At 45.5% G+C, this 22227-nt stretch overlaps 1 protein-coding gene across 4 annotated transcripts in view; it reads left to right on the top strand.

Moving 5' to 3' along the window:
- The window catches only part of MAP3K15 (mitogen-activated protein kinase kinase kinase 15), a 1281486-nt gene that overhangs the window by 1237493 nt on the left and 21766 nt on the right, over positions 1–22227 (top strand). For all 4 annotated transcript variants that reach the window (XM_086934586.1, XM_086934588.1, XM_086934587.1 and 1 more), the window contains one exon: positions 14246–14352. In XM_086934586.1, coding sequence (XP_086790712.1) covers positions 14246–14352 — 107 coding nt within the window. The remainder of the gene's footprint in view (positions 1–14245; positions 14353–22227) is intronic.

Here is a 22227-nt window from a genome sequence, read left to right as displayed (position 1 = left end):
TTGCTTTTCCACATGGGGAGCTGCTAACATGCAGGGGGAAAAGCCAGGAAGGGTTCCTAAGCGGTATACGGACAGCGCCGGGACACTTCCGTTGGAGGTAGCTGTGTGCTCTACAAATGCTGGCATTTTCATTTACATTTACATTTATCTGAAAGCGTGAGATCGGTCAAATTCACAATTGTGGCTTCCTCTGCTTGGGTTACTGCTTCAACTTCTTTGTCTTTTTCGTATTTGTAGCGTTGACATTGTTTCAACCCCTTGTGCCTCTGTTGCCTCTGCCTTTTCCTCTTTGTGTGCCTTCATAATTCACAGGAGGTCTTGGACCAAGATTGAACCTTCTCTCCTGTTCTAAAAACAAATTCTTCTATGACTAATGGCACAACTGGCACTCCTTGTCTTCTGTGCCCTTCCTCTAAATCGGTATCAACTTCAGAACTCTGATTACTGCTCAATTCCGATTGTCCATCTGTTCTATTTGGCCCTTTGTGGTTCAATCGCTGTCTTCTTACACTCTCAAATTTTTTCGCAAAAGTTTAAATTTGCCCCCACTCATAATCATTCTTATCTCTTAAGAACTTTTGTGCTTTTCTTTCTTTAATAGTTGTTTCCAATTTCTTCAAGCGTTCATGCATGTCATATATACATACACACACAAGCATTCGCCCTTGCTACCCCAAAACCCATACCCACCCTTATCCCTAAAAACCCTTAGCACCCAAAAACCCATACCCACCCAAAACCCTAAATTTACCCTTGCCATTCAAAAACCCAAATCCACCCTAAACCCTAAAAATTCCATTGCCAACCCAAACCCAACCTGAGCCCTAAAAGTTCCCTTACAATCCAAAACCCAATACCCACCCTAAAGCCCAAAAATATACTTGCCACCCAAAAACCAATACCCGCCCTAAAAACTAAAAATACCCTTTAAGCCCAAAAACTCATACCTGCCCTGCCCTATACCCTGAAAATTCTCTTGCACCCGAAAATCCATACCCAACCTAAACACTGGAAAAACCCTTGACCCCCAAAATCCCATACCCACTCTAAACCCTAAAATTACCCATACCACCCAATAACCAAAACCCACCCTAAACACTAAAAATTCCCTTGCCACCCCAAAACCCATACCCTTCCTAAAACCAAAAGTTCCTTACAGCCCTGAAACTCATGATACTCTTGCCCACCGTAAACCCTAAACAAATCTTTCAAAATACTTAATGCTTAAATGCTTACATGTACATAGCATAAAACTTTAACAACGAATATGCTTTTACCATTCATGCCTTCATGACGAAATGCGTTGTAATGAGATGCTTGATAAAGGCATATTAGTTGTAAAGACTTGTGTAGTAATGGCATGCGTGGTAGTGTTGAATGTGTGGTAAAGCCTGCGTGGTAAAGGCATGCGGGGTTCCGGCTTCATTGTAAAGGCTGTTTGCCATATTTTTATAAACCAATTTAAAAATTAATCCACAGTGATATATGTAATGTATTGTTGGTAGCCAAGTAACTTGGATCTTATTACAATGAATAACATAATTTAGGTATCATTAATTAATATGATCTAAAAACACCCCATCCACCTTCATATTTACATTTATAACACATGATGTGCAATACCTTTTTAGCAAAAACAACAGTTGATGGACAAAATGCAGAACAATGTCATACATTCACCCCAGTACAGAGATCTGGGCCTAAATCCATCGTTTTTTTGCACTCCACACCACCCCAGTTCAGACATGGCCATATGCAAATCAGCCTTGACCCTGTGCCTCATGGGAACAGTCCAGCCCGAACTGCCAAGCCATGTCTTTCCTGGACCGGAATCAAGCATCCTAGGACCGGTTTCTGGCTATCAGTCGTCTTCAGCCAGGATAGCTTGACTCCAGTGGTGTGGAGAGCATGGGACTCACGTCTGAGCATACCCACCCCACTCGGGGTGACAATTGCCAAAACAATAGTTGATGGACAGAATGCAGAACAATGTCATACATTCACCCCAGTACAGAGATCTGGGCCTAAATCCATCGTCTTTTTGCACTCCACACCACCCCAGTTCAGACATGGCCATATGCAAATCACCATTGACCCTGTGCCTCATAGGAACAGTCCTGCCCGAACTGCCAAGCCATGTCTTTCCTGGACCGGAATCATGCATCCTAGGACCGGTTTCTGGCTATCAGCCGTTTTCAGCCAGGATAGCTTGACTCCAGTGGTGTGGAGAGCATGGGACTCACGTCTGAGCATACCCATCCCACTCGGGGTGACAATTGCAAAAACAACAGTTGATGGACAGAATGCAGAACAATGTCATACATTCACCCCAGTACAGAGATCTGGGCCTAAATCCATCCTTTTTCAGCACTCCACACCACCCCAGTTCAGACATGGCCATATGCAAATCAGCCTTGACCCTGTGCCTCATGGGAACAGTCCAGCCCAAACTGCCAAACCATGTCTTTCCTGGACCGGAATCAAGCATCCTAGGGCCGGTTTCTGGCTATCAGCCGCCTTCAGCCAGGATAGCTTGACTCCAGTGGTGTGGAGAGCATGGGACTCACGTCTGAGCATACCCATCCCACTCGGGGTGACAATTGCAAAAACAATAGTTGATGGACAGAATGCAGAACAATGTCATACATTCTCCCCAGTACAGAGATCTGGGCCTAAATCCATCGTTTTTTTGCACTCCACACCACCCCAGTTCAGACATGGCCATATGCAAATCAGCCTTGACCCTGTGCCTCATGGGAACAGTCCAGCCCCAACTGCCAAGCCATGTCTTTCCTGGACCGGAATTAAGCATCCTAGGACTGGTTTCTGGCTATCAGCCGTCTTCAGCCAGGATAGCTTGACTCCAGTGGTGTGGAGAGCATGGGACTCACGTCTGAGCATACCCATCCCACTCGGGTTGACAATTGCAAAAACAACAGTTGATGGGCAGAATGCAGAACAATGTCATACATTCATCCCAGTACAGAGACCTGGGCCTAAATCCAATGCCTTTTTTGCATCATACTGATTCATATTCATATGACGTGTATAAGAATTTCTAATGAATGGTCTATAAAATAGAAACAGGGAGCAGCTGTTCCGTGATATGCCTGTGCAGTTGCATCCCCAGATGTTCCAAACATCCATTTTATGGCAAAAAATAATATTAAAGGTGTTCATACATTATAATCATGCATTTCATGCTGTCTACACAATACAAAAGGATACATGACTTCTCTAGCAATGTACTGGGGATGCATAGCCTGCCGAGAGTGTTTTCAGTTTTTATTAGTTACTTCACTACTAAGCTGCCGCTTAACTCTTAGCTACAGGCCAACTTTATTGGAAGCATTATTACCTGGCAACTGTTTAGTGTACAGGCCTCCAACCAACTGATGACTTTTACTACCTGGAAGGTACCATGCCATGGTGAGCTGCCTTCCCACTATGCCTTCCCTCCATGGTAACATGTCAAGGTTGGAAACCCCGGGTGCAAAATAATTCAGTCTGCTTTAGGAATATATTGCCTCACTTAATGGTTCCCTGTAACTAATGAAGATTAGATAACAGGGTACTGTTTTTAGTAGAGTCTGTCACCTTTATAATATGTAAAAATCCCAAAATGGCCCATATGTTTGAAGAGTGCTTTAAAATGTGTATGCTAGAATGCAGCCTTTGGGAGGTCACCAGTCTTGTTGAGAAGTCACATTAACACAGCTCTCCCTCTTGCTCTAGGAGGCAACATACTGTGAAGTCTTGGATGTGAGGATCAATCATGCCCAAAATAGCTACAAAAAAGTTTTAAGACCAGGTGGATGTAGTGCTTTTGTTTACCCAGGTTCACATGTATTTTTGTTGACCAGAGGCAAACAGATAAACATTGAATGGTGAAAAGGTAAACCAAGCCCGTCCATTTCATGACAGCATTAAAGTTAACACAATAACGTCAGATGTTCTAGGTAATATTAGATACGTTTAGGAACAGGACCTTTATGATATTTTCATTATTAGGGAACAACTTCCAAAACACAAGCATGAAATATGCCATATCTAACATTGGCTGGTGAGTGCAAATACAATTACTTTTTAGGTATTTTGCCTAGCCTTGCAATGCGCATCACTGCTCGCGCAGCGAGAGACCTCTTGAGGGGGGTTCAAAGCGAACCTAGGAATCGCACACGCTCGTGCATGTGCTTTTCCTTTGGTCCACATTATTGGCCTTTGTGTGCGTCTTTTTTACAAAGACAGTATGCAATTGGCCAAAGGCGGGCGCTTTGCTCCGCCTTTGGCCTATTGGTGTTGGTTACCCGCACCGCCGCCATGTGGTTTCAATTATCGTGCCCAGACACAGGCGTGATAATCAAAACCGCATGTCTCGCTGTGGCCCACACACGCACCAATCGCGGGTTTGTTAACTTCATTGTTTTCATGCTTTTGACCCGTGGCTGCTTCAGCCCGGTTTTCATTCTACGTCACCCACAAAAACTGTATGAACACAGCGCCCTTTTAAAAATATATATTTTGTGGTGCGCATATAACTTGTTTGGGTATTTTGTTTGCAGGAACGTGATTCCGAGATTTATGTCATTGTGCACACATAACCTCTCCCTGTGGCTCTCCCACACCCCTTCCACAACATTGCTCCAGGATATCACCACCCCTGTGAGGCCACTGCTGTTTTACTCCCAGCATCATTAACAGTCGCCTGGTGACAGATGTAACCGCGTACTGTGCACCTGCCGTGCCCAGTACAGATAGGATGCCCTGCTGAAGACGGCTGTAATGAAGGCAAATAGGGTACCAGAGGCTGCTGTGACCATGTCAGTACATGCTCCGGGCAGGCATAGTTGTAGAGTCTGTGCTCCCAGCTGAGCGTTTCCCCACACTTCGGTACCCAATACAGACGCTTGGCATGGGCGTCCGTGCCCAGTAAGGACTGGTGGCAGAGCATGCCAGCCCTCCAGGTTTGCAGGTCCGACTCTCTGGCTACCATGCCTAGTCACGCCCCTGCCTCCTTGCCGGTGCCCGGAACGGGCAGCGTACCAGGGGCTCTCGTGCCCAGAACGGAGAGGGGGTGGACAGTGACCCCGTGCTGAGTCCGCCGGCGCATCTGTCAAGCCGTGCTCCCAGCCATGCTTCTCTCTCCTCCCCCACACCCCCTCCGCAGTTCCTGCAGCTGCTGCCACGTGTGTCATGGCTCATCCAGCCACTCACTCCAGCTTGTGCCCTTTCCACAAAAGTAAGCATTTAAAACACCAACTTTCCAATTCATATAATACCCTTCACTGCGCAGCCTCTGGAAACACCATTACCAATCTGCCGAGCACGGAGTTGTTGCGCGTTCCCCTCATGATGCACACTCAGCAGTAATTAACTTTTCAGATAGTCTGGAATAAAAGTTGCATGCGATCACGCAAGTACCTCTAACTTCACACATCAATACACACATGAATGCAATTAATCCAGCACTGCCCGATTTCCCACTTCTGTAAGTGCACCGACCTGCCCTCTCTGTGTGAACATTGACAGAAGCCTCCCCCCTATGCCCCCCTTTCCAATGCACCCCTCACTCACCTGGCAGAAACTGTGTGCTTCTAGGACCCAGAGTAGAAGCCACCTCATCCCTGTCAGCCGGGGCTAGATACATTGATTGTACCCAGAATGGCACCCTTGTTTAAAAAAACAAAAACCACTTAAGAGAGTTCCCAACAATCCCAGCATGGCAAGTCTCGGCACCCAGCTCTGTCCTTTCCTCGGCTCTTTGGGGTTTTATTAAAGGCGGGTCTGACACCAGGCAGAGGGACAGGCCCTGCTTTTTTTCTCCAAGGAAACGTTTTTTCCTGCCTTGAACTTGCTTCTTTCTTTCCACCACCCCTATTATCTTTAATGATGCATCAAAGATTCTTAAAGGGAAAGTAACCATGCACACATTCTGCGGTACACCGGGCCAGCACTCGATTGTGGCTTGTTTTATAATGTAATGTCCGTATCTTATTTCGTTGAGGTGCATGACTGTAGGACATTTTTATTTTGAAATTATTAGGATCGGGTCTCTTTGCATAAGATAGCGGTATATTGCTACTATTGTTAACAGCAGCAATGGCACAACTAAATCTGGTTTGCCTGATTTGAAGACATTTGACTAACAGGAGGCTCTCTAATCACGTTGGATCTGATGATATTTTGCAATCTTTCTACTTAATGCAACAAAGAAAGTCATGAGTCGGATGTGTTTTTTTAACCAAACAGAAGCGAGGTTAAAGTATGAAGTACGGAAGTGATCCGATGTGTTTGTAATAATGTAAATGTTACTGACGAATAAGTTTTCACTTTTCCTAATAGGCTATTAGAAAATGATCCTGGGAGACCTGATAACATTCTGTCAAGGTCCGGCACACCTCTCCTCGGGGCTGTGTTGAAAGTCCCAAACACGCGATCACGCAACCCACCCGTGACCCAGTACTGATCACAGACCAACAGGAGGGTTCCGAAACCGCGGGAAAGGAAGGGGACAGCGGGGAGGGAGATCTGAAATGACAAAGAACAAGGGGCTTTTAGTTTCACTCCCCTCCCTAATCTTTCCACTACAAACAGAGCTCTCTATGAGAGAAAAGTCTACTATTCCCCCCTCCTAACAGTTAGCCTACCTGTAAAGGAAAATTCTAAGGCTTTATATGCAGAAGAGAAATGACGGGTCCTAGCAGTGGTTACAATCAAATGCTTGATCATATGAATCTTGTTCCACTCTTTCTTACTAGGAACCCCTTGGTATTCCTCTCCTGCAGTTCAAAAGAAAACACAAACAAGTTGTCGCAAAACAAAGAAACAAGTTATTAAGTTCAAGGTTAGCTGCACCTTGTCTTATCCAGGATTGAATGAGTTGATCCGTATACCCAAAATAATGTCACAATGTCAGTGCCAGTAACAGGTAATAGTGCCACGCAAGGACCTTTAACAGAACTCAGCTCAAGTCGGCACTCTCCTGATACTGAAGGTGTTCCTGATCTCTTTCCAAAAGCAAATACCTCTGAAGGAATAAACGCCTCCGCGTTTCTCCACAATGTGTTTTAAGAGGAATGACTCCTACTCCTCTATTCCGGTAAACAGTCTTCCTTAAGGGAGAACGCAACGTACACAGCCGTGTCCGTTGTTCCCAAAAGCACCAAGAAGATCAAAACAGCCGTTTTGAATCGTCCGCCGAGAATGCCTCCAGCCGGAAACACCCTCGCGAACATTTACTCACAGTTTTCTCCAAGAAACGATTACCGTAGCTCCAGACAAACGCCAGCAGAACCCAGAATTATCGGCTCCGAGTGTCCAATACTTTTGCCTTTTGTTTCCGGGTTTGCGTCTTGACGTCTCGCGCTACAACACCCATTGCACCATGGGGATTGTAGTCTTTAGCGTAGCAGTCTACGGAACCCCACGCATTGCGCGGACAGCGTCCCGAACGGTCCGATACTGACAGTACACCCCCCTTTTACAAGGGACGCTGGCCCGGAGCAGGCTTATCCGGGTGACTGCGATGAAATGAAGACACCAACCTCGGGGCATGCACTGCCCTGGCAGGCTCCCAAGAATTTTCTTCAGGCCCGTAGCCCTTCCAGGACAACAAGTACTGAAGCCTCCCCCGCACCCACCTGGAGTCCAACACACGCGATACCTCATACTCAGAGTCATTCTGCACCCACACAGGCACAGGGGGGCGATGCACAGGACTACGAGAAGGCTTCAACAGGGACACATGAAACACAGGGTGAATGCGCAAATGGGCAGGCAATCGCAATCGTACCGCCACCGGATTCACCATTCTCACCACCTTATATGGCCCAATAAACTTAGGGTTAAAGACGCTAAACCTGCGAAACTTGATGTACCTGGTGGACAACCACACCCGGTCCCCACACTTGTAAACAGGGCTCGGCCTACGGTGCTTGTCAGCCTGAGCTTTGTACCTCCCCTTGGCCTGGATCAGATGTTTACGCGTTGCCAAAAGAACACGGCGAATGCGCAACAATCGAGCCTTAACCTCTGGAAGACGAATGGTGGTTTTAGGGAGGAAAAAAGGAGTAACCCTAGGATGGTGCCCATAATTGCTGAAGAAAGGGGAATGACCCGTTGAGGAGTGCAAAGAGCTGTTATAGGCCACTTCCGCCACCCACAACCAATCCACCCATGAGTCCGTGTCTGCAATAACATAACAACGAAGGTACTGCTTAAGGGACTGGTTCAGTCTCTCCGTTTGGCCATCTGACTGTGGATGGAAACTGGTAGATAAAGAGGAGGAAATCCCCAACTCCGCACACCACACTTTCCAAAACCCCGCCGTGAATTGGGCCCCCCTGTCAGACACTATCACTGTAGGAAGTCCATGCAACCTAACTATGTGGGTTAACAGGAGATGAGCTAGTTGACCTGCAGTGGGTACTTTATCGCAGGCGATGAAATGGCCCATCTTGGTGAGGAAGTCTATCACAACTATGATGGCTGTCTTTCCTTGATCTTTCGGCAACCCTACGATAAAATCCACAGAAATACTTTCCCAGGGTGTTTCAGGGGTTGGCAAAGGCATTAAGAGACCTTGAGGTTGTTGTCGATCCGATTTCATTCGGGCACAAATCACACATTGCCTACTCCATTGTTTCAAGTCCAGCCGAATGGAGGGCCACCAAAATTGTCTCAACGCTTTCTCCAAGGTCTTTATATAACCCATGTGTCCTGCACTTGGAATGTCATGGCACCATTTAAACACCTGAAGTCGTAATGTCTTTGTGGGCACCAGCACCTGTTTCCCTTTCATCGCCACACCTTGTCTCAGCCTCCATTCGGGGTGATGTCTAAGCCAGGTCCTCCATGAACATGATTGGATCCCTGACCGGACAGACTGCACAAAATCACTGGACTGAGTCACACACAACACATTGGATGGATCAAGAATGGATCTTTTCTGAGTCTGCAAGTGTAAGGCCGGATGTTCTTGCCTGGTTAGAGCATCCGCCTTTTTATTCATGCTTCCGGGTCTGAAGGTGACTATGAAACGATATTCCTCAAAAAAGAGCATCCAGCGTAACTGTCGAGGAGTCAAGTGGTGAGCTGACCTCATGAATTGCAGGTTGCGATGATCTGTGTAGACAGTCACCTGATGAACTGCCCCCAGTAACCAATGTCTCCATTCCACAAAGGCGTCCTTTATTGCCAGTAGCTCCTTTTCGGCTATTGTATAGTTGATTTCTGCAGGGTTGAGTTTCCTTGACATATAGGCAATGGGGTGTAACATGCCTGAATCTTCCTGCCTTTGTGACAGAATCGCTCCCAAAGCGACCTCGGATGCATCCGCTTCCACGATAAAAGGCAAGGAAGGATTGGCATGTCGAAGAACAGGAGCTTTGATAAAGGCCTCTTTCAACCCTTCAAACGCTTGTTGTGCATCGGAATCCCACAGAAATGGTACCGTCTTCCTGGTTAAACGAGTCAATGGGGATACCAATGCAGAAAACCCACAGATAAACCTCCGATAGAAGTTCGCAAACCCCAATAGACACTGAATATCCTTTACATTCCGCGGGCATGGCCATTCTTTGATTGCTTGAACCTTCCTTTCCGCCATGACCTGTCCGGAGGGCGTAAGCATCACTCCCAGAAACTCGACGGTAGTAACGTGGAATTCGCATTTTGTAATCTTGCAATAGAGATGGTGTTTCATCAGGGCACCCAGTACCTGTTTCACGTGGGATTGGTGTTCACTCGTCCTGGTGGAATAGACGAGAATATCGTCAATATAGACGACCACGAAGAGATCCAGATATTCTCTCAAGACTTCGTTTAAAAAGTATTGAAACGCGGCAGGGGCGTTACACAAGCCGAAAGGCATCACGAGATACTCAAACAGCCCATACCGCGTCTTAAATGCTGTCTTCCATTCGTCGCCTTTCTTAATACGGACCAGATGGTAGGCTCCTCGTAGATCTAGCTTGGTATAGATATTGGCTGTTCGGACCTGTTCGAGTAGGACAGGAATTAATGGTAGAGGGTACTGGTTCTTCACCGTGACGGTGTTTAATGCGCGATAGTCAATGCAACACCTCTTGTCCCCGTTGGCTTTAGGGACAAAGAATAAAGGCGAAGATGCCGGTGATCGAGAGGGGCGTATATACCCCAAGGCCAGGTATTTGTCAAGGTACTTCCTCAAGTATTCATTTTCTGGAATGGTAAGAGCATAGAGCCTGCCGTTAGGAATCACCGCTCCCGGAACAAGGTCGATGCGGCAATCAAAGGTTCTGTGAGGGGGTAGGGTCTCTGCTTGTTCTTCACTGAATACCTCAGCGTACTCAGCATAACATGACGGAAGCTGCACCTCTTTCTCCGCGGCGGTGGCGATGTTAAAACCTCTTGCCAAGGTCTGAGAAGGACTAGCCGTGGAGATTAAGCAGTGCTCTTTACAATACTCAGAGTTGAAGTTGATGGATTTTGAGGTCCAATGAGTGGAGGGCTCATGTGTTTGAAGCCAGGGAAGGCCCAGTATTATCCCATATTGGGGTGCCTGGATGATATTAAAGGAGATGTCTTCCTGATGTGAATCATTGCTTATACACCGATATTCCGGAGTGTGAAATTTTATGGGTCCAGCAATTAACTCACTTCCATCCACAGCATATACTGGTTCAGGATGTTTCTTCTCGATGAGCGGGATGCCCAGCCTATCTGCTTCCGCATAATCCATAAAACACCCCGTAGCACCGGAATCCACCATCGCTTTTACTTCTTGTTCTCCTTTATCCATCACCAGGTGCATAGATAGATATACGTGGTTTTCGTCTTGGTCACAACAGGCCGTGATGGAAGGGATGAGGATTCGGCTTGAGGATTCCCCTTCATGTATCCTCAAGCTTTGGAGTTTCCCGATTTCTCTTCCACTGTACTCGCTGCGGTCTGGTTTGACTTAAACCTTCCGGTTTTCGGCTTCACTGGACATTCCCTTAGGTAGTGCCCCTTTTTCCCGCAATATAAGCACAAACCATTCTTCCTCCGATATTCCTTTTCACCGAAGGACAAAGCCGCTCTAACCGCTCCTATTTCCATCGCCTCTTGAGAGGACGGGGATTTTTCACTGCTCCCCCCTCCTCGCTCAGGTGCCATCACCACCGGCTCTTTCTTCCGTAGTTCCCCCTTGCGTTCTCGGATACGGTGATCCAAGCGAAGTGCAAGTTCAATGAGAGCCGTGCATGTACGGGGTTGGGGGTCAATGTGTGCCAGTACATCCTTCATTTCGTCGTTCAACCCTTGATAAAAGAGAGCGGATTGTTTAGCCTCGGGCCAATCGGTTTCTGCCACCAGGCGACGGAAGTTGTTCAGATACGTGACAAGATCAGATGTGCCTTGCTTCAATGCCAATAGTTCACGATCTGCGGAAAATGTTTCTGCCCTGCGGTCAAAGGTTTTCTCGAACTCCTGTCTGAATTCCTCCCAATCGTGTAAGAGGGGATCATCTCTTCTGACTATGGGAACTGCCCACTGAGCTGCTTCCCCACCCAAGTAGGAAATTAAAAAGGCTACTCGAGCTTGATTGGTGGTAAACATTTTTGGTTTGCACATAAAGTGTAGGCGCACTTGGGTCATAAACACCTGGACCTTTTTATTATCCCCAAAAAACCTCTCGGGGGGAGCTAACGGAATCTGGGTGGGGATTTCCACTACCACGGACGAAGGACTAGAAGAGCTAGCCCCTGCACTGAATGGGTTTGCCTGTAAACTATCTAATCGGGCTTTGATCTGGACATTCTCAGCACGGGAAGCAGCGACCTCTCGATTGGAGGCAGCCAGTTCCGTCTGGACTAATGCAAGGGCAGCCAAAACATCATCCATAGTGGCCATTGTCTTTCAACACAGCCAAGAGGAGGACCGTTTCCTTGGGCCGATAATTCTGTCAAGGTCCGGCACACCTCTCCTCGGGGCTGTGTTGAAAGTCCCAAACACGCGATCACGCAACCCACCCGTGACCCAGTACTGATCACAGACCAACAGGAGGGTTCCGAAACCGCGGGAAAGGAAGGGGACAGCGGGGAGGGAGATCTGAAATGACAAAGAACAAGGGGCTTTTAGTTTCACTCCCCTCCCTAATCTTTCCACTACAAACAGAGCTCTCTATGAGAGAAAAGTCTACTATTCCCCCCTCCTAACAGTTAGCCTACCTGTAAAGGAAAATTCTAAGGCTTTATATGCAGAAGAGAAATGACGGGTCCTAGCAGTGGTTACAATCAAATGCTTGATCATATGAATCTTGTTCCACTCTTTCTTACTAGGAACCCCTTGGTATTCCTCTCCTGCAGTTCAAAAGAAAACACAAACAAGTTGTCGCAAAACAAAGAAACAAGTTATTAAGTTCAAGGTTAGCTGCACCTTGTCTTATCCAGGATTGAATGAGTTGATCCGTATACCCAAAATAATGTCACAATGTCAGTGCCAGTAACAGGTAATAGTGCCACGCAAGGACCTTTAACAGAACTCAGCTCAAGTCGGCACTCTCCTGATACTGAAGGTGTTCCTGATCTCTTTCCAAAAGCAAATACCTCTGAAGGAATAAACGCCTCCGCGTTTCTCCACAATGTGTTTTAAGAGGAATGACTCCTACTCCTCTATTCCGGTAAACAGTCTTCCTTAAGGGAGAACGCAACGTACACAGCCGTGTCCGTTGTTCCCAAAAGCACCAAGAAGATCAAAACAGCCGTTTTGAATCGTCCGCCGAGAATGCCTCCAGCCGGAAACACCCTCGCGAACATTTACTCACAGTTTTCTCCAAGAAACGATTACCGTAGCTCCAGACAAACGCCAGCAGAACCCAGAATTATCGGCTCCGAGTGTCCAATACTTTTGCCTTTTGTTTCCGGGTTTGCGTCTTGACGTCTCGCGCTACAACACCCATTGCACCATGGGGATTGTAGTCTTTAGCGTAGCAGTCTACGGAACCCCACGCATTGCGCGGACAGCGTCCCGAACGGTCCGATACTGACACATTCATTACATTCATTATGCCCTCAGATAAAACTGGGATACATTATAGGTGCTACTTTTGTATCTGTAGTTCACCACAAGCTCAGCCGTAAAAACATGTCCTATATCACTGCACTTCTGGACAAACAGCCCCGAACATGTACACAATCAGTCCAGATCCACAGTTTCAGATCAAGCTGCACTTAGCAAAGGTTATATTTCTATTCATATGATGTCTTGTTTCAGCCCCCTTACAAGTCTCAAGTTCATTCATAAAAAGACCAGGAAGGTAGAAAGCTGTAATGTAACTCAATGACACTTTTACCCAACACACCACATCCAGGCAATCCACACTACAAAATGCCACATAATACCACAAAATTCAACAACGCACCACATAATTAAATTCCTCAACATTCCACAAAATACTAATACACACACTCCATAAAACACAATCTCGCTCCATATATTTTCAACTAAACTCAAAACCACATAATTAATATCCACATAATTCTACTGCATACCATGCCACATAATTCCACTACATACATTCACTTCACATGACACAATTCCACAACAAACATCAAGACTCTCTCATATGGTTGCCTTCAAGTCTTTAAGCACAGTTTCTTTCCCGTACGTTTTCAAAGTTTCCAACCCTCAAACCCATTCTATACTCCTCTTATTAGCGTGTCTTCTGCGTACGCAGATGCACCCTCTTTATAAGTCTCTAGCCTGCTGTTCCCTTCTTCTCTTTCTCACACACATTTTGTGCTTCTCTGGCCAGAGTTCATTCACCACTTACTGCAGAAACTACCTATGCTTCTCTATCCTCCTTCCTATCTATTCTAAAGCAACTCTTCCCCTTATCTATTCACCATGCCACATAATTCCGCTACACAAATACACTTCACACCGCACAATTCCACAACTAACAATGCAACCAACAATGCAACACATCCCACATAATTCCACTCCACATGACATACACCCACTACACTCCAAACCAAAACACATAGGTAAAAGACATTGTCATTTACAACGCCAATCGCTTTAACTCCTACAAATGCAAGACCTAACTCCTACAAATGCGAGACCTATTGCATTGCAAATGCTTGTTTACTTTGGGCTTCTGTAATTGTGTTTGTAGGACACCAAATATTTTCTATGGTTAGACACTAGAAGTAAGGGGGACAAATACTACTACAAAATATCTACATCCTTGCTACATTTATTAACTTTCTCTGTGTTTATCTAGATAATTTGAGACCTCCAACAGCTGTTTTGTCTCTGCGGCTTTCCACTAATAAGGAACTTGTAGATTGGCTAAGACAATTGGGAGCTGATCCAGGCACTGTTGAGCAGGTAACCTTTTCTAGTCCAGAAACCAATTGCCTTATAAACAATACCCTAACTTTTTTTAAACTGTATTGCAAATATGTTTGTGGAATATTCACCATCCACAATGGTGATTTCCACAGCAGTGTTATTGAGTGTATTAAAGGCAATAAGAAAAAGGCTCAAATTTTCTCTTAACATATTCAGCACCTTGAAATGGAAACACCTAGGTAAAATGGCAATGTGACGATTTTCATAATTTTAGTTGTGTACTCTGTATTTATTGTATTCATTCCCTCTCACCCCAACCCCCCTTCCCCCACCAGTGAGTATTCCTTTCCACAAAAACAGTAGTGAGGAAATGGCTGCATTAGGTAAGAAGGAGCTATGGGAGAGCCATACTTAACATGTTTATGATTTTCCTGCCCCATCTAAACCCCATCTTGCATAGCTCCCTAACCCCTCTATTTTCACCCTACACAAAAAGCAGGGGCCACTGTTGTATTAGGGTAAAAGGCCACACCCTCTCCCCTTGACTTAATTTTTAACTATTACTTATTTTTTTAAATGTGAAATTACTGCATTGTTTGGAGCTTCTGACCCTTGTTCTGTGAAAGGTCAGGCAAAAGCTGGCACTTTATCTCAGGGTTTACCTCATTTCAGTCATGATCTTCTGTACCCTGCAATAAACTTCGCACATGGCTTCTCCCATTCTTATTAAAGCAATAAACGATTACATTGTTTTGGAAGTTATTGGCACAATATTTAGCCTCTCAACTTTATTGGGGTCATAAATCATCTGGCATGAATTGCTGTCATGACGACACATGTCACTCATTGGGTATCATAAATCACATCTCATGTCATAAATCAAGTCATAGATCAAAAATAGACAGTAGTGCCACTGGATTGTTACCAGGTCATAAATTACGCCATAAATCAATCATCCAGTAATATTGCTGCCTTGTGTTACAGTCACAAATCAAGTCATAAATCACTATGGCACTTGGTGATGTCTGTTGTACTCTTTGAGCTGGAGTTTTTCCCCTTCTGTGTGTGAGTGAGGGGTCTAATTCCACAATCTTGTAGTAACAACTAGCTAGCTTTGCTTATTCTGTGTGATAGGCCCATTGGCAGCCTGGACTTTGTTCTGCTGTGCAGGTCCGAAAATAAGTGGTTGGGCCAGGGGGGGCATGTAGATTTATATCGAAAATTTAAATCATGCCTGGCCCACCCACTGGCCAGTGGCTTGGCGCCTTTCTCCCCCAAGTCTTGTCACCATTTTTCTTGCCCCCCCTTCTTTTTTGGTCCTTTGTGGGGTGCACTTCTGGCCCTATTTCTCCGGGCCTTGGCGCTGTTGAACATGCCGGCCCCTTAGCCCCCTTTGGGTGTGAGCCTCTACTTGACTGCAAGGCCACAGTCTCCTGTGATTCAGTGCAGCCTCGCTTATTGCAAACAGCCCGGATGCTGTAAGCTTAAGCTCTGTTTTCCCGAGGCTGTTTGTCAATCAGCGAAGCAGCACTGTGTACAGGTGCATAACTGCCTGGGTTTCAGATTGCCTTGTGTGACATTTTCAAAATTTCTGTGTAATTATGAGTGACATTTCAACCACTATGAGTGACATCAAGTAATGAAGGCCAGGGAAAAAAAATTCAGAAATAACAGACATGCCGAGCGGCTCCCCCACACACAGATGTAGCCAGTGGTTAACTTCAAAGGTATTGGTAAGGTTTTCCGAACTCAATGTTATAAGCAACAGCTTTTACCTTTAATTGATTGTAGGATGTGATCAGCTAAATGGAAGAAGTGTACTTTTCAATTCAACTTTAAACTCAAAATTATGAAGTCGCAAGCGTGACTGGAAAATCAATATATATTTTCGCACCAAACACAAAAGCTAATATGAGCTGCTCCCTCAGTTGAGCCAGTTGTGTAGCACATAAACAAGCTTGAACCTGGAAAATCACTGACTACACATTAGCATCAGATATCTTGGTAGTCAGTATTTCAGCTGCTCTATCGTTGCCCGCCGTTACACTCTCAAAGCCAACACTGGGTTACCAAACATACATCAAACATCTGCTGAAAGAAAGTCTTTCTTCAAACATCCTGCCCTGTGGTAGCTTCACGCTTTTCCAACAGGGCTCGTTAAGCAGTGTAAATAAATCAGTAGACGCGCTACCCCTGTGGTCTGGTGTGCAGCCGCCCACTATTTTTAACAATTTGTATGGACAGCTACACACCCAGGACCTACCACGCAGTAAAAAAAAAACGGATCCTCCAGAGAAAATGCTAACTTTAATTTCAAGCGACTCCATCTGAAGATCAAGACTTCACCACAGGAAAGGAGAAGGCCAGGGGGAAGCAGCACAGCGGGATGCAGATGCTGCAAAGGAGGGGAGAATGGCACAAGTACCCCCTGCGGCTCTTGTTAACTATTACCACCGCCAAATTTCCAGACAAACTTTACAGCAATGAAATAACTTCATGGCAGGTGTTAAGTATTTTTTTTTTTGTCCTCATTTGCCACGAGGGTTTTGTTTCCATGATGAAGTCGAGTGGTATACGAGCGGGATGCTGTCTCAGCTAATAATTAGCAGGTAGGGCTCAACTTGACCCTCGATACTTAACCCTCAGCTCCTCCTTCTCAACCGACTATATTTCACCAGACGAAAACCAACCAAGAAAAGAGTGGATATTTCCACAATGACATCAGGCCTTGGGGTATGTCCAAGTGGCTTAATCATTGGACCCGGGGGAAAAAAAAATGAGAAAAAAAAAAACCCAGACATTCAATGTGCCCAATTTAATAGATGCCAAAACGCCTTTTTGTTTGAATTACCAGACCTACCCAGGTCTAATCTGGAGACAGTTAAAATAGAGGTGTACCAATCTTCGATTGTAGGGGGCAAAGAGTCTTTCCATCTTCTGCATATCTCCCTCCTGGCAAGCAAGATAGAGTAAAAAACTAGTTTCTTCTCTGAACTTTGGAGACCCTCCAAAATACCAAAGATAATCAGTGGGAGATCGAGGACTATGTTCAGGTTCAAAGATAAAGACAAAATTCTTTTTACGTCCTCCCAAAAAGTTGACAAAACGGGACACTCAAAAAACATGTGACAGGAAGGAATGGCCAAAATGTAGGCACAGATAACTAAAACCATTAAGGTAGGATACTACAATAGTAGGGCTCCGCTTTGGGATCTCCCTGAGAGTCCCGCTTGGTTGAGAGACAGTCTAGCGATACCGATTAAGGAAGCTGGGTTGGCTGTTTGGGGTGATTTGTTCACAGAAGGGGAGTTGCTCCTGTGGGAGTGTCTTAGAAACATCATTGGCTCCAACTTTGCTAGATTCAAGTATATGCAAATAGCTAGTTGGACCACGCATTTGTTTCTCGTACAACGCGTGGAAATAAATTCCCCATAGGAAGTCACAGCCAATTAATATCATCCTTGGTCGATAAACCTCCAGCTAAAAAGGAAATCTCATCATGGTATAACTTGATTATGGAGGAAAGGGATGGCGCTTTCTCATTACCAGAAGACCTTTGGTCATCAACCATAATGGGGTGTAATCTGCAAGGGCTCTGGATCCTATCCTGTGGAATGTTGTGGGACGTAGTGAAACCATCTTGGCTCCGTAGAAATCACATCTTTACCATCCACAGGGCCTACTACTCTCCATTAAGGCTTTCGAAATTTACTCAGGGGAGCCCGGTAACATGCCCTAAATGTGGTGTGGTAGCTGCTTCGGACTGTCACATGTTTTTTGAGCAGGTGTTAAGTATTGAAAACAAATACTGCTGCTCACTCCGACAGCACTTACTGATGATTCAGGTGCCTCGGTCCAGTGGGCTGGGGTCAGTTGCGACGACGATGAGCACGTGGCTCTCAACCTAATCTTTCCCTGCCTCCGCCACGTTTGACTCTCACCTCCCACTGACCTTAACCTAATTAACTCTGTCAAGCCGTGACTGGCCGGGCACTGACTTTGACGTCAGTTATGGTGGGTATGGGTATGGTATCTAGCTTGGAAACGTTGTAGTGAGAGGGAACTCACAGAGCTGCGAGCTGCCAGACCCTTATGCTGTTGGGAACAGTGCGCACCGCTCTACTGCTGCTTACACAGTTATGACATTACAGTGCATTATTGGAGCGCTCTGCATTGACGGCCGAGCAGCGCTATAATACGTGACTAATGCATTTCAGTGCAGTGATGCGGATCACCACACTGAAATGCGTTAGACTCACGCCTGATGCATGATTCTTGGCAAGACTGCCGGTGCAACCCCACCCACTTCCGAACTAGTCACAGTGAGGGGTGGGAACAAATCTCTGTGTCCCCACCTCGTCCTGTGAAGAGTTTGGAAGAGTGGCACATGAAACTCTGGACCGAAGGAGATCGAAGCTTACAGCTGCTGCAAGTTGGTGTTTAAGGCAAGTGTGGACAAACAAACAACAAAAAAAGACCAGTTCTTGAAAGAGGTCCCTAAAGGAGCTTGATTTATTGCCTTCCACTTCACTTTCTATCAAAAAAATAAAAACAGCAGTGGGAGACTTGCGTAGATGGCAGCATAATTGTGTTGTGTGATTTCTGCTCCTCATTGATGCATTGCTGCACCATGATTACTCACCAGAAAGTTAAACGATTTAAAAAATATTACATAGAAATTATCACACTGGATAGATGTGCTGGAGCTTCAACAGACGTTTGAACAGTCTGGTAATGTCTGTATACCATTATGTAAATTATTTACTTTTATGGTGAGTGAACATCAGTGCTGGCTTTACCGCATCTGGCGTTGAGCTCTAGTGCTGTGCTCAGAAATAACTTATTGGTTTAAAAGCACCAGCGGCAGAGTTCCATGTGTCCAGCGTTTTCAACCAACAATAAGAATGTCATAATAAAGCTGGTGATTAATGTTCCAGCTGGCGGGAGATGGAGTTTTGTCTAGTGGCAGTTTTGACTCATCATAAAGTCGCGCAGTGTTGATATGTGTCCTGCAAAGAACTTGTACCGCAAAGATGAGAGAATTGTATTTTATGTGGATAGCTGCTTTTGTCACAGAGATCCTTTTCTCACTTGCATTTCATAGGTTACAATCCAAATATAGCACAGTGACCTATAAACTGTCATCAAAGAGCTGTATGCAAATTGCAAGCTATAGGTTAGAATGTTATGTTTTTCCCCAGTCTTTCGTTATCCTAATTTTGCCAAAAAAAGGGTTAGTGTGGGTAGAAATACATTGTTATTACTAATTCAATCCCAAACACTGTAGTACATTTTAAATCCTGAATTTGTGCTTCTCTATACTAAACACTCTTCAAGCAAACTGCCTACTAGTGTGGATGCAATGTCACTCCTACACCTTGAGGTCCACATTGTCTTATGTAACATTTCCTATAGGCTGATTTACAGCCGTATGGTTCATTGTCTCCATATAATCTGTGTGTTGTAAAGTTCTCTGACACCTTACACTGGTATGAGTAGTGCTATAAAACAAATTAAAAATACATGAGAGCGGGCCTATGGAGAAAGGAGGAGCACTGTTGGAGGGTACCATTCATCCATCAATCCATGTAGCAGGAGGTCACAGGGGAGGGGAGGGGAGGGGGGACAAAAGAATTGTGGCATTTGGAACCACCAGTGCTAAAGATGTTAACAATCCGTCCCATCTTTTCCTTCCTGATGCAGGGTATGCACAATGCACCGTCCCATGACTGTGCACCACACTGCAGTGTTAGTGGGGGCTGCAGGAATGGGTTTCTATTTCCCGTCTGATGTTGAGAGTGATGTGACATTGAAGTGAGTGAGGGTTGGGGATGAAAGAGGGACAAAGTGTGTAAGGAACAGTGTGCAGCAGTCCCAGCCAAGAGCAGGACATTGCATCTGTTTCGTGCTGCAAGTGATACACTTTTTGCATGTACATCTGCTAGCAGCCATAAAGACATGACCGAATGCAAAACTCTCATGTTTCTAAGGCCCATGCCCAGGCTGGAGAACCGGGCCTTATGGGCCGTGCGGCGCAGGGCACGTCTTAATCCCCGAGTTCACCTGCCTTGTACAAAACAGAGACACGAGACACTCCGTTGAGCGTGGAAGCCAGGTTTATTAGCTGCAGCTAAGCACAGTTGTCCTAGAAGTTACACTCAAGGTGGATTCTAAGGAGACTGCCACTTCAATCCGTTGCGCACAGTCTTTTATAGGAAACATATTTACAGCATCTCACTCCTTTCACATACAAAACGAACCAATGAGAAAAGTTGGAAAACAAGCTATCAAGTGTCTCAAATACGCCCCTCTCTCAGACCCCGTGTGCTACCCCTCCCAACAAATTAATCAGTGATGGCGTCCACAATCCCTTCTTGCAGGTGGCAGGACGCAATTGTGTGTCTCAAAGGATGGTTGTGTAATAGGAGCATACAAGGAGAGAATAGCGAATGCCAGTCGGATAAGATAGTATAAGGAAAGAATAGGAGAGGGCAAATAGTCGGCCGAGACAGGGATCAATTGAGCCAGACATGGATTAACAAACTCAGCCAGACCCTGACATCGGGTTTCGTAGACGAGGGAAATGGAGTTACTTTTTAACTGAAAGGACACGTAGCAGCTGGAAAAGCAAAAGCACATCGTTCGCCATGCTGCCTGAGTGAGGGCAACACAAAATGGCGACGAACCACAAAATGGCGGCTAGATACTGGACGAAATCCGAAATCGTAGAACCTCAGGGCAGCTCATCCAGTTTAAGTTTTTTACTTGCATTCTTCAACTTGGTAATAAGTTAGCCCATCATAAAATTGGGACTACAAGTCTCAGATTACTAAGTAAATATCTGGCCTCAATAAGCTACGAATGTATTTTTAAGCATGTGTTTTTTGCCGTTTAATCATAGGAACATAAAAAGACATACAAGAGCAAAATTCGGTACAGGAGGCACCCATTTGGACATCTCAGACTCCACCACGTTGCCATGCCAGTTTAGCTGTTAACTTGATGACATATCTTGATGTAGGGGAACAGCCTTTACGACCCGGCTGTTACACCGCATGCCGTTACAACGCGGTTTTTAAAACGCAAGTCGTTACCACGATTTGCGCTGGAGGGCGCTGCAGGACAAGGAATTTTTTAATTTACTATCCAACACCTTCCCTACTGTACGTAGGCTGGTGTTGGAATAGTAAATTAAAAAATTCCTAAGTCCGCACCCCCTCCAACGCAAGTCGTGGTAACGACTTGCGTTGAAAAACCGTGTTGTAACGGCACGCGGTGTAATAGCACGCGTTGTAAAGCCGTACATCCCTTGATGTACGATTACACCGGGATAATAACATACTGGTGACAATTTCTTCATAATGCTTAGGTTCAGAGGGGCCCCATGTGTTACATAATGATAAATATTCCTCTGTCCATATACAATTAGCACTCTACACATGGAGTATCTAATGGGAGTTATAGATCTGGGCCCATTCAAACCAGAGTGTGAATAAGTAAAATTGAAAGGTGCAGGTAATACTGAATTTTAAAGAAAAGCAACTAAAGAATCAATAACAAAACAGTCCTGAGGGTCTGAACACCAGAGAAACATTTGGGGCCCATTTTAGTTCCTATGGCTCCCAGAGTCCCATGGTGCATGTGATGGTTTCCTAGGGATAAGAGAGGGGAGGGCGTCTGGAGGGCAACTCAGCTATCTGATTGAGCAAGCAAATATTCAGGGTGTTCCACGGGGACCACCCCCCTCTCCAGTGTCACGCCGTGTATTTCAGATTAGCTCCCTGTTCAGCCTCCTCAGGAATCAATATCTATATATCACAATCAGAAAGGCTTCTACTGATCATCCATACCACCTCAAGGGGGGACAACAGAGGCCTTAAATCGCATAGGGCTATCCCCAGGCCCTCCCTC

This window comes from Lissotriton vulgaris, chromosome 8 (genome assembly GCF_964263255.1).
Source record: "Lissotriton vulgaris chromosome 8, aLisVul1.2, whole genome shotgun sequence".
In the NCBI taxonomy this organism is placed as follows: domain Eukaryota; kingdom Metazoa; phylum Chordata; class Amphibia; order Caudata; family Salamandridae; genus Lissotriton; species Lissotriton vulgaris.
The sequence above is the reverse complement of the archived record's forward strand: the minus strand, read 5'-3'. Positions and strand labels throughout refer to the sequence as shown.